Consider the following 13607-nt stretch of genomic DNA (forward strand, 5'->3'; position numbering starts at 1 on the left):
ATTTGAAAGTTTTTAGAGCAATATTTAAAAGATTGATTTTTATTTATCAGAATAATCAAAGAACTAGATAGTAGAGGGGAAGACACATTTCTATCCAGTTTCTGATTTACACAGGGACTCTATGTATTATTCCTCAGCTGGCAAGAAAGGCAAGACTAAAAATTCTAAGATTTAACAAGAATTTCAAGGTTGTTGAAAGTATTATTTTTGATAAAATGAATGTAAAGCTGCTGACAAAGTGTAATCCAAATGTAGATCTCTTAGTCTTAAAATTAATCCTTAAGCTGTATCAAACAGGGATGAAGGCATCTAAGAAATGAAAGGTTAGGGGCACACCAATGGATGATTCTGCTTAATTTAGATTTTGGGGAAACAAAGAGCCATGTGAAACATTTGATCTCAGTTATTACAGAGAATACAACCCATTTTCTGACTAGACACATTTTCCATCCTATTCATCTTTTCAAATATTTTCAAGAAGCACCATGTAAACATCTGCAAGTTTTTGCACATAACCTATCCCTGAATTTATGTACACTTTCCTTACATAATGCCCCACTTATTTCATCACTGAATTAAACTGCGACAAGTCACAAGGACTTTTGTATTAAACATATAGAAATGGCAGGGAATAAGATGACAAAGTAAGGAAGGCAAGTGAAAGACAGTTTTTTTCTGTGGAGAAATAAGGAAGATTTGTTCCCTTACTATGTGTAAAAGCTACACCTTTGTTAGATATTAAATTGGACTGAAACTGCTCATGACTTATAATTATCTAACACTATCCTCTCTTATAGCCAAAGGAAGATCAGTTTAAAATTGGTATGACCTTCTCTAGCAGAGCTAGAACCTGAGAATGGCATTAGTGAATCACCACTAAAGTGGATTTCCCATGATTGGAGACAAGTGACTGTTGAATGGGAGTCTAGGAAATGTTTCCATCACTAGAGAGGCTGACGGAAAAATGTTCTTGATTATATCAAGTTTCCAATTTTCCAAGCAATTTGAAAGATGAGTGATGCCAGTTTGGTTTGGAGATATAAATTCCAAGAAACTGAATGTTAAGGGAAAGTTTAAAGAATTCATTTCTTCAGGATCTAGAATTTGATTAACAAATACAAAAAAAACCATAATATATATTTATTTGGTTATGTTCGTAGTAGGTACAATTGATATTTTTCCTAATAGTCCTAGGGCCTGGAATTAATACTGAATTGTGCTGAAAAGTTGTTAACCTATAACTGGGAAGAAAAAAGGATAGAGATTGAGAAATCAAAGCTTTGAAATACTATATGTGAAGAAGGCTTTGGGTATTAGAAAATCAGAGAAAAATAATGGTCAAAGGAATTTGTTTTGGCCAGATATCAAAGGAATATTGGAAAGACAAAAGTAGAGACTGATGCCCTGTACTATATGTGAAAAGGATTTGATTTGGCCAGATATCTAAGAAATCCCCAAAAGACCAATCTATTGGGAGGCAGGGAGACAATGCCACATGCCATAGAATTACTAAAAAGGATTAATTGGCAAGGTTAATAAGAGACTGATTATATAATAAGTCCTCTAAACTAGGTTACATATTATATCATTCTGGCAAATAGTATAAATAATATAACTATTATAAAATAATTTCACCAGGAAGTTCTTATCCTGGTAAGTAATGAGGGAATAAAATATCTATCTCAATTCTTCCCTCTTCTGTCTCTAGGGCAAGAGGCTATTTTAAAACTGCTGGCAGAATTCTGTCTCTAAATCACTGTAACTTCTCCATTAGTTTTGTTTTTGAATAGTTTTCCTATTTTTTTGAATTATGTCTTCCATTCAATTTTATGAATTGTGTCCCCCAGCTCTAGATCTTTTCCTTTATTCCTCATGTTCTATGCATTTAATCACAGGAGTTTATTCATTTGAAGGAGAGACTTTTTTCTCTTCTCTTTCAGTACATTAAAAGTAGAAAAAAAAATATATATATATATATATATATATATGTGTGTGTGTATCTGGCTTGGTAAAACTTTATGTGTAAACAATTGAAATTATAAAGCATATAAATTAATAATCATTATTCATGTCACACACACATGCACCCCTAATTATAAGTTTTCTCTAAAAAGACTTGCTAGTGTGGTGAAAATCTGATTTTACTTAAAATTGAAACAACTCTTTTGGAAAGCCTGAATTTCACAAAGCAAAGTAACTCTGGGTCTAGCAATTAAAACCCAAGGAAATTCTGCATCCAGTAATTAAACCATAAGTAATGGCCAAGAGTAATTCTCTCTTATTTTCAAATTGCCACATGTAAAACAGTCAATGTTTTGGTTGAGCAGAAGGGAGTAGGGATATACACTCAAGGATTCAGGGATAAAGATAAGGATTCTTTTTCCTTTTCCATTAGTGTGAACTTTCCTTGTAAGAAACTAAAATTTCAAAAGTGCCTCCAAGATTAAAGGAAGAGCAGCAGCAAATATAGTAAACCAGAGCACCTAACTCAAGGATAAATTAATAAATTACATTTATGGAGAAAGAATTGGTTAAAATGATCTAATGGGCTGAACTGAAAAAAAAAATAAAGCCCAACAACTCTGAAATAAAGGCAGGATTCAAAAAAGAGTACCCTACCAGATCATATTCTTCTGGAGAGTACAAAAAAAAAACAAAACAACTCAGATATAGATGGGCTTGAGAACGCTTCTGACCTGGATGATAACACTTCAGATTAATTCAGGAATTATTTGTAGATCAAATGGGGCATATAGTAGCCAGTATTGACAATATTAAGAGAAAATGCTCATCTAGTCAAATCCATTAGAGACAGAAGGTATCAGAAGTTATTTTCTAACTCTAGTCTCTTTGAAGGGAGTATTTAAAATAATATGCTCAGGCTGACTTATGAGTCCTAATGTAAATATACATTTTTTTCATCCTCAAAGGTGCTATGCTAACATGAAGCAAATTATAAGAGAAAGATAGCAATAATTAGATGAACTTTAAAATCGCTCTTTGCAGAAAGCTTAATAATGGAAACTAACAATATGTGCAAATATATAATTCCTAACAAGGTATAAGCATTTCTATTGGGATTCCAGAAAAACAAAGGAAAGTCAAAGTTGATATGATGAGAAGAAAAGTAAAAATAATAATAATAATAAAGGTTTGCTGTATGACATTTTTTTTTTTTTGTTGAGGGGAGAAAGTGAAGGGACAGCACGTCCGAAGACATTTTCATGGCTAGTAATTTTTGTACTTGTTTCCCAGTATGACAACAGAAATTTCTTGTCTGTGAAACTGGAGATGTCATACCTTCACATCCTCTTTCTATCTGTCCATTGCAAAAAAGAGCATCAGAGATGAGGTCAGGGAGCCGTCCATTTAAATCCACTGATGCCAGGCAGCCTTGAAAACCTTCCTTGGCATGGACTAATTTTGGCAATGATTTGTACATTTCTTTGGCGACTCCTCCTATATACAAGTCACCTGTGGATAGAGAAAAAAACTTAGTCAGAAGGGAGCAAGGAGTAATTGACTATAAAACCGAGCTGGAGAGGTAGAGAATAGGAGTTTATTCCTTTAATCATAAAATCAATACAAATATTTGCATTTTGATTTTTTCCCAAAAGTGTGCCAACATCACAATATCCAGCTAATTCATCTATTGATGCCTACAGAAACACAAAATAAATGTCTACAAAGATTCTGTGAAGGTCACATTATTGTAGGATAATAACTCTATCCTATGATTAACAAGTTCTCACATTCTACTAATGTTTCAAAAGCTTTCTATTTAGGAAATTATTTCTAGTATCTAAATCCAACTCTCTTGCTACATCTAAATCCTTTTCCTCTTACTGTCTTGCAAATTTAAACGCAATCCCAACAATATCTTGTGTATAGCTGAAGATTATTTTGTCCTGCCTCAGATGTCACTTCTGTTTATCTCCTCCAAAAGGTCTACACTTCTCTTCCAATTTGTCCCCCATGTCTAGAATGCCCTATCTCTTTGCCTTTTCCTCTTGGTTTCCCTTCTTTCTTTTAAAAGTCAGTTTGAAAGCCATTTTCTATGGGAAACTGATTGGTTCCTGAGCCTCTCCTATTCGTATATTTCCCATATATTCTGGGTATATCTTACAGGTACTTAATCACATACCCTCATCCTAAGTAGAATGTACTCTTTTTGAGGACCAGGACTTCTGTGGGTGTGGAATCTTGGAAGGGGATCCATCTTTCTTTGTATCCCCATTGTTTAGTACAATGACTTGCATATGAATATGTAATGCTTGTTGACTGACTGAGTTCTCCCCACCAGCTTCCAATGTATCACAGAAGTTAAATAGATAGCTCTTGAATTAACCACTTCACCCGTGTGCTGTTTTCTACATGTATGTCTTTTTGGTTTATGTAAGATAAATATTTTTTACCGATTCAGTATGCTTATTAATAGACCATGATTAAGTCTGTTTCTTACCTTCCAAAGTCTATATTTTTTACCGGGATTGATTAATAAATCTGGTTGGCTCATGTTTTGGGAAAGGTATAGTCTATGTGACATGCTTTGCTTCTGTTATGTTTTACATTATACTGTTGTTGTTGTTGTTGTTTGGGGGGCAAGGTGATCAGGGTTAAGCGACTTGCCCACACAGCTAGGAAGTGTCAAGTGTCTGAGGCCAGATTTGAACTCAGGTCCTCCTGACTCCAGGGCCAGTGCTATATCCACTGCCACCTACTTGCCCCATATTATACCATTTATAAGTACCCACTTCTCTAACTTTTTGTGTTTAGTTGTAATATAGATTCAGAGGATTATTTTTATAGGATTAGAGATTTTGACCTGGAAAAGACCTTTGAGGTTATCTAATCCAAACCATTAGTTTTGCAGAGGAATAGTGAGACCCAGAGAGATTTAAATGACTTGTCCAAAGGTCACACTGGTAGTAAGCAGAGAAGCTAGGATTTGAACCCAGCTCCTTTAATGTCAATCTAGTGGTTTAGATTCCCCAGCAATGCTTTACTTCCCTACCTTTTCTTAGAGTAGCTCCCGTAGAACTTCCTCACTATCACACTAGACACCATGTTCTGCATGGAATTCAGTCCTGAAACCTCCTTCTCCTGATTGAGGACTACCTCTCCCAGAACACTATTATCTTTAATTCACTTGATTCTCTCTGTTCTGGCCTCATCCTCTACAACTTAATTGATCATAAACTACTTGTCATATTGCTTCCCATTCCCCAAGTCCTGTCCCCTAGCTCCTAGTCCTCTGTGGCCCCATGCATCATTCTTGTAACTTTCTGTACCAAAGTGGCCCCTTTCTGTTTATCACTCTCCTGTATATGATGTTTTCCTGATTAGAAGGCAAGTTCCATGGGGTGGCCAGCTGGCACAGTGAGTAAGAGTGTCTGCCCCGGCATCAGGAGACCTGGGATCAGTTCTGGCCTCAGATACTTGGCACCCACACAAAATAACTGCTGTGTAACCTTGAGCAAGTTACTTAACCCCAATTGCTTAAAAAAAAAGAAAAAAAAAAAGAAGGCAAGTTCCTTGAGAGCAAGGCCTTTGCTTTTGTATTTGTATCCCCAGAACTTAGCATAGTGTTTGGTAAGCATTTAATAAATATGTTTTCATTCTTTTCACTACACCAATTTTCTTCTTTTGCTGCTTTGATATTTACAATCAACCCAACTTATTTTATTGTCATTTGTCTCTTTTGGATCCCTTCAGTCACAGGTGGAAATATCAGAATAAAGAAGGATAGTCTTGGAAGAGTGCTGCAGTATGTTGGTTACACACACTTCATTTACCCATCACAGTATATCCCCACCCCATAGGTCCCCTTTACTGCATTCCCTAGTCCACTGGAAGCAATTTGTAGGATGGTTTAGTTGTAGAGAGTCTAAAATCAGGAAACCAAGAAGAAATTATTGAATAGATCTTAGAAGTAAGCAAACAGGAGACCATACCTGGGTGGCAGAAGTGGGGGCATTAATAGGAAGGGAGTAATTTGAGATCTATTTTAAAGGAAGAAATAATGGCAGGATTTTATAATTCAAAAGATACCTAAGATAAAGAATACAGAAGAGTCAGAGAAGACTCCAAAGTTAGAGCCTGGCTTTATACTTTCTCTGTGGTTAAAATTTAAGCTTATTCTGGCATTTAAAGCTGTTCATAACCTGGCTTCATCCTGCTTTCCTAGATTTACTTCATACCTCACTCACTTTATGTTCTAGCAATACTGGCCTGCTAAATGTTTACAGATTATGGCATTCCACCTTCTGTCTCTGTGTCTTACCATGGGCTATCCTCTACATTTGTAATATACTCCTTTCATACCTCGACCTCTCAGAATCTTCATTCTCATTCAGGATTTAGACACTGAAATTGAGTCATCAGGGGCATCTAACTCATCAAGTCCAGTTTGTGATATGACCCTGGAACTGAGGGATAGATTAGGTGATGCCTGAAGGCCCAAGAGGTTATTCTCTCTCTCTCTCTCTCTCTCTCTCTCTTGTTTGTATTTTGTTTTTTGGAGGGCAGTTGGGGTTAAGCGACTTGCCCAAGGCCACATGGATAGTTTTTGTGTTAAGTGTCTGAGACCAGATTTGACCTCAGGTCCTCCTGACTCCAGGGGGGGTGCTCTATTCACTGAGCCACCTAGCCACCCCAAGGTTTTTCTCTTGAGGAAGTGAATATAATTGAATTAAGGTAGAGACTTTCCAGTCTTGTTTTATAGCAGTAGAAATTATTTCAATTCACATTAATTATTTTAATTAATAACATTAATTATTAAGCTTAGTGATTTAATTATTCAATTCATATAATTATTAATTCTCTAGGTTATCTTTTTCATTCATATCTACTTTTTAGAATTCTTAAATATCTTTGACATTAATTTTAAAAAGCTCTCCAAAAGGACAATCACTCTGAGAACACAGAGATAGTACCCCAGAGAAACTTGAGGTACCAAAGGAAATAAGAAAACAAAACAAAACAAACAATAGCAAAAACTTCCTTTTGCCATGTGATGGCAGGACCACCATGGCTCATAATTGCTTCTCTTTCTTCTGGCTGGACTTTAAAATGTCTAAAATTTGCTAGCTTCTCTAACAAAGCTGATATCCAAGCATTGGTACACTATGAAATTTCTTTCAAATCTAGCAGTGGGTAGAAACAAAAAAAAATGTATGCTGTTTGGGTTAATTGTGAAATGCTATTTCAGCAGGAAGAGTTCCATCTTTTTACCTCTTGGGAGCAATCAGCTCCTACTCTCAGGCTTAGAATTTCATTGCTTCCAATTTAATCTCCTTTTGCATAACTACACATGAAGTGAATAAGCAAAGAAACAACTCCAAGTCAGGTACTGCCTCATATCCACCACATCAGCCTTCCTTGAGGGGGAGAAAGTAAAATATAAATCTTATTTAAAAATAAAAATGATAGAGCATCCTATGAGCACCTCAGAAGAAAGCAAATGTTTGAAATAAGTAGGTCTTAGTAACATTGCTTGCTCTCACTTATTAAGGAGAAAAAACTGAACTTATTGCTTCCTTCAGTTACTTAAATGTATCATGTTGGCCTACTAAAAAAAAAAAAACTCTAGGTGAAACTAATTCCCCACATTAATTCTCTCATTAAGAGACCCAGAGTAGAGTTTAGGAACAACCAATGGTTTTAAATGATTTAGAAATAAATGGTCAAGTTTAACTGAATGGGAAGATTCCTAAATTCAGAGTATGTGAAACATTCAATATTAAGGATCAAGCAAAGCTGATCCTTCAAATAGTGCTTCATTCTAAGAACAAAAACAAACAAACAAAAAACAATACAATCCCAGCTCTAAGATTTCAGTAGGCTATATTACCTGTGAATGAAAGTAGAGGATCAATGTATAATGAATACCAGATTGTTTTAAAAATTGATTTATAGGATCATAAAAAAGTGCCACTGCCTCCAACCCTCTTCATTTTACAGATGAGGAAACCAAGGCATAAAGGTTAAAAAATTTACCTAGGCACTGTTTGTGTCAGGCACTTTTTTAAGAACTTTACAAACATCCTGTCGATCCCCAAAATCACTTTGGGATGTAAGGAAGGAAGAAGGAAAGAGAACAATTACTTAATAAGTGCTTGCTCTGTGGCAGGCACTGTGTTAAGTAGTTTAGAAGTATAATCTCACAGCACTGGTATCTCACATTATTGATCCTCACAACAATACTATGAGGTGGCTGCTACCATGATCCCCATTTTACTGAAGCACACAGAGGTTAAGAGTCTTGCCCTATATCACACAGCTAGCAAGCATCTGAGACTAGACTTGAACTCTGATCTGACTCCAGACCCAGTGCTCTAACCGTTGTGCAACCCCAATGCCTACAAAGAATCTGAATACATACCAGCCTGATCCTAAGTTTAGTGCCTTATTCACTACACCAAGCTGTTTTTCAATCAAGTAACCTCTTTAACAGCTGTTCTTTAACCTTAACTATATCTGAAAATGAGTGTTCTAACTTCTGTCCCTCCATGCTTTGGATAGGTGTTATAAAGTTGTGAGATAATAAAGATTTAAGTACAGATCATCAGATTATATAGCTAGGCATGGATTGTCAGAGTTGGAAGAGAGAGGAGGGAGCAATCCAGGACCATTTTTTCATAGACATGATACAGAATAAGCAACTCATGGATAGTTTCATTCTTGTGCTCTAGAGGAAAACCACACACACACACACACACGCACACACATGCACACACATGCACACACTCCTATAGCTGATCTCTAGTTTAAAGCTTTGATACATGTTTAAAGGCACATCCTTCTGAAAGAAATAAAACTTGAAGCAGTTTATAGTTTGTACATTAAGGTAAAAGGATTTTGGATCATCATACATAGGATTTGAAGGAGAAAGAGCATAGAATGCTGAGTACCCATGCCAAACATTAAAGAAAGGAGATTAGGGGATAAACCTGGTTAGCCGAGGGCACTGAAGACAGTTCTCTACTTTATCATATTACCTGTAACCTTCTGTGAAACACTCAGATATATTTAGAAGGAGAGATCAGAGTCTTCTGTATATAATATGAATGTTTTTCTTCAATAGAACTCCACTCCCTTCGACTAACATCACTGAGATAATAAAACCTCAAAGGTGGATTAAAAACAAAAGGATACTTCACAATCTTCTCTACCTGGTATTAGTAGCTAAGGATGAATTCAGTTCAATTCTTTGATGAGTGATGATGGCAGGACTTACTGACAGACTAAAGTTGGTACCCAGACCAAAGAAAACTGTTTCCTTTCTACCTTTTAATTCTTATACTTTACTCTCTCCCCCATATTCGATATGGCCTACTTGCAGTTCTTTGAACATGACACTCCACCCCTTTATGTTAACTGTCCTCCTTCCATGGAATGCTCTTCCCCCTTATTTCTGTGTTTTCATGTCTTCCTTTCCCTGACTTCTTTAAGGGCTCAGTTCAAGTCTTACCACTTAACAAAGCCTTTTTCAGTCACCCCAGGTGACTAACACCTTTTCCTCCAGAATCCCTTCCATATATGCCTACTCTGTATAAATCTAATCTTTACCTAAATGTGTTATGTCTCCTAATAGAATATAAGCTCCTTGAGGAGTTTAGAGTTTTTTGCTTGCTTTTTATCTTCAACCCTTAGGTTAATTGCTTAATATGTGCTCATTGACTTGAGTTTATTTTTTTTTCCTAAAACAGTGAGAAGGCACTAAGATACAACACAATCATCACAATAATCAACCATAATCTGTGGCATATGAGGATCTAAATGAGTCTATCTTGCTCTTTAATAAAGCCCCTTTCTCTATGGAACACCAACTTCCTTTGTTCCACCTATATTCAGAGAAAACCACATATTTCCTCTCTTGTAATCCTTTGCTGAAAAACCAAAGCCAATGAAATCCATAGCAGGTTGACATGGAAGGCCTAGGACCTCAATTATTTTTGAAGAGCCTTTCTTAGAACTATTTACAAATATGCTATATCAATTTCATTTATTTTTCTCATCATTCCTTATTCTGCTGAGGCACAGAAAATAATGTATAGGCTTTACTGTAGCCTAGACTGTCCATGGCCTTAAAGACAAAAGGACTATTATCAACAAATATTTATCCAGCTCAATGACAACTCCAGCAATCTCTTATTTTCCTATTTCATTTTTTTCCAAGAATTTAAAAGCATCTTATAGTTGTTACTTTGTCCTGTTTCTAGGACAATTTTATAAGTCAATACAATTATATTTATCATTGCACTGTTGTTATTTGTATTTTAAAATACAGCATGTATCATTCTGTTGGCAGGTATATAAGATCATTGAAATCAACCTTGATTTTTACTTACTCGATTATCATTTTAACCTCTGTCTTTACTACATATCTTAGTAATAGAAGTAAATATTCGCTCCAGATAGACTGATCTGCTTCTGTCTCTTATTAAACTGAATATTCCTGCCTTGTGACAGGGAAATCTCCAAAACAAAGCTGTTACAGCTCACATATAAGTTTCTCAAAATGTAACAGGGTCCCCAACTCCACCTTCTATTTAGTACATACCAAAGAAAATCATGACATTTTGGAGTTGGTTAGCACTTCGCTGTCCATCTAGTTCAGGGGCTCTTAACAGCTTTATGGTTTTTGTTTGTGTTTTCTTTTTGTTCTATGGTCACCTTTGGCTGTCCAGGGAAGCCTTCTCATAAGATTGCTTTTAAATATATAAAACAGAATATAAAGACTTATGATATTATATAAGATAAATAATACAAATATGCATGTACACACATGTAAAAAAGTTCATGGATAGTATGTTAAGAACCCTTGATTTGATTCAAGCCACACCTGTACAGTGTACCTACCAAGTATTATCAATATTTTGCACTAAGACTTCCGGTGAAAGCTAGGAGCTGGCTTTATAAAAAACAACAACTAGGAGCTGGTTTTATGGAAAAAAAAAAAAACAACAACAATAAAATAGAAAAACCATTGATTAATCTGATTAAAAAAGGAAGAAGACCAAAGTACCAGTATCAAAAATGAAAAACTTGAATTCACCACCAATAAACATGAACTTAAAGCAATTATTAGGAGTTATTTGCCCAAATGTATGCCAACAAATCTGACAATCTAAGTAAAATGGATGAATATTTTCAAAAATATAAATTGCCCAGATTAACAGAAGAGGGAGTAAAATATTTAAGTAACCCTATCTTAGAAAAAGAAATTGAACAAGCCATCAATGAGCTTTGTAAGAAGAAGTACCCATATTAACAAGGAGATTATTGTATATTTATTAATATTAATTAATATCTTATATGTAATGTATATATAATATAATAAATAATAATTGATATATTAAAAATAAAATTATTACAGATCACAAACAGCATATACTATGAGCAGATGAGATTTATATCAAGAAAGCCTGGGTGGTTCAATATTTTGGAAAACTATCAGCAAAATTGACCATAGCAATAACAAAAAAATCATATGATTCAATAAATGCAGAAAAAGCTTTTGACAAATACAACACTCATTTCTGTTAAAAATACTAGAAAGCTTGGGAATAAATGGAATTTCCCTTAAAATGATAAATCATATCTATCTAAAACCATCAGCAAGCATTATCTATAATGAGGATAAGCTAGAAGTCTTCCCAGTAAGACCAGAGGTGAAGCAAGGATGCCCATTATCACCTCTATTATTCAATACTGTATTAGACATGCCAGCAAATAAGAGGAGAAAGAGAAGATGAAAGAATTTGAATAGGCAATGAGGAAACAAAAATATCTTTGCAGGTGATATGATGGTATAGAAGAATCCCAGAGAATCAGTTTAAAAACTAGTTGAAATAGTTAAAAACTTTAGCAAACTTGCAGGATATAAAATAAATGTACATAAATCATCAGCATTTCTACATAGTATAACCAAATCCAATAGTAAGTGATAGAAAGAGAAATTCAATTTAAAATAACTGTTGACAATATTAAATATTTGGGAAACTACCTGCCAAGACAAACCCAGGCACTATATGAATACAATTACAAAACACTATGCACACAAATCAAGACAGATCTAAACAACTGGAAAAATGTTCATTTTTCATTGGTATGTTGAACCAAAATAATAAAAATGAAAATTCTATCTAAATTAATTTACTCATTCTGTGACATACCAGTTAAATGACAAAACATTATTTTATAGAGCTAGAAAACATAACAACAAAATTCATCCAAAAGAACAAAAGATCAAGAATTTCAAGGGAATTATTATTGTTATTATTTATAATGTGAAAGGCTAGGGAGCCAAGATGATAGAGTAAAAGCAGGGACTTACTTGAGCTTTCCCCTAACCCCCACCAAATACCTGTAAAAAATCCCTCTAAACAAATTCCAGAGTAGCAGAACCCACAAAATGACAGAGTGAAACAAATTTCCATCCCAACACAACCTGGAAGTTTGACAGGAAAGGTCTGTTGCACCAATCTGAGAGAGGAACAGAGTCCAGTGCCAACGTGCCAGCACAGTCCTGGCCCTAGCAAACCTGGAGCAGGTCTCAGGGTACTGACAGTTGTGGTGGTTTCCAGACTTTTCACAAACACCAAAGACAACTCAGAAGGTCAGTAGGAGAGGTTTGTTGGACTTGCATGAGAGAGGAGTATGATCTGACCCTAGCCCTGGAGTGGCAACAGCAGTGCCTGCCTCTAAAGCTCTCCTCCCACAGACAGTGGGGTGATTAAGTAGCTGATCAGAGGGTGATTGCAGGGATCTCTTTGCTGGCACTGAGGTAGGATTATTTTTCTTTACCTTGGATAAAGATAAAGGTGCTTGGATCTGGGTCACAGTCCTTAGTGGCAGCCCTGTGGTGAGGAGGAACACTGGTGTGGTGGAACTTATCATGTTGGTAGAGAAGGAATCCTCTTCCCAGTTCCAAGGCAGAAAAGAATGACTGTGGTTACTCACAGCCAGAAGAGGATTAAACATCTCTCCTTTGATCATATCACCTTGGAACAACTCAAAATTTATATATCCCTAGAAGTATCTCTGAAAACAGCTGCATGAAACCCTTGAAGCTTGGGACAGTACACTCTCCACACTGGTGGCAGAGTCCTAACTTAACAAGGAGTTAAAAAAGTAATTGACTGGGAAAATGAGCAAACAGCAGGGAAAAAAAACCCAGGCTATAGAATCTTACTTTGATGACAAAGAGACGAAAACACACAACCAGAAGAAAACAACAATGTCAAAGCTCTGATGTCCAAAGCCTCTAAGAAAAATATAAATTGGTCACAGGCTATGGAAGAGCTCAAAAAGGATTTTGAAAATCATGTAAGAAAAATAGAAGGAAAATTGGGAAAAGAAATGAGAGTGATGCAAGAAAAAAGAAAAAGAGTCAAAAGCTTGCTAAAGCAGAAAAAAAAATTTGAAGAAAACAACACCTTAAAAATCAAACTAACTCAAATGGCAAAAGAGGTTCAAAAAGTCAATGAGGTGAAGAATGCCTTAAGTGGAACTGACCAAATGGAAAAGGAAGTTTAAAAGCTAAGTGCAGAAAATAACTCCTTAAAAATTAGAATGGAGCAAATGGAATCTAATGACTCTTT

General features: G+C 35.5%; 1 protein-coding gene across 11 annotated transcripts in view; it reads right to left on the reverse strand.

The window, feature by feature from the left end:
* The window catches only part of NRXN1 (neurexin 1), a 1464789-nt gene that overhangs the window by 724344 nt on the left and 726838 nt on the right, over positions 1-13607 (reverse strand). For all 11 annotated transcript variants that reach the window (XM_069071685.1, XM_069071684.1, XM_069071683.1 and 8 more), the window contains one exon: positions 3301-3474. In XM_069071685.1, coding sequence (XP_068927786.1) covers positions 3301-3474 — 174 coding nt within the window. The remainder of the gene's footprint in view (positions 1-3300; positions 3475-13607) is intronic.

This window comes from Petaurus breviceps, unplaced genomic scaffold, assembly GCF_028583685.1.
Source record: "Petaurus breviceps papuanus isolate PSGF00001 unplaced genomic scaffold, PetGlider_PUasm1.0 90842, whole genome shotgun sequence".
Classification (NCBI taxonomy): domain Eukaryota; kingdom Metazoa; phylum Chordata; class Mammalia; order Diprotodontia; family Petauridae; genus Petaurus; species Petaurus breviceps.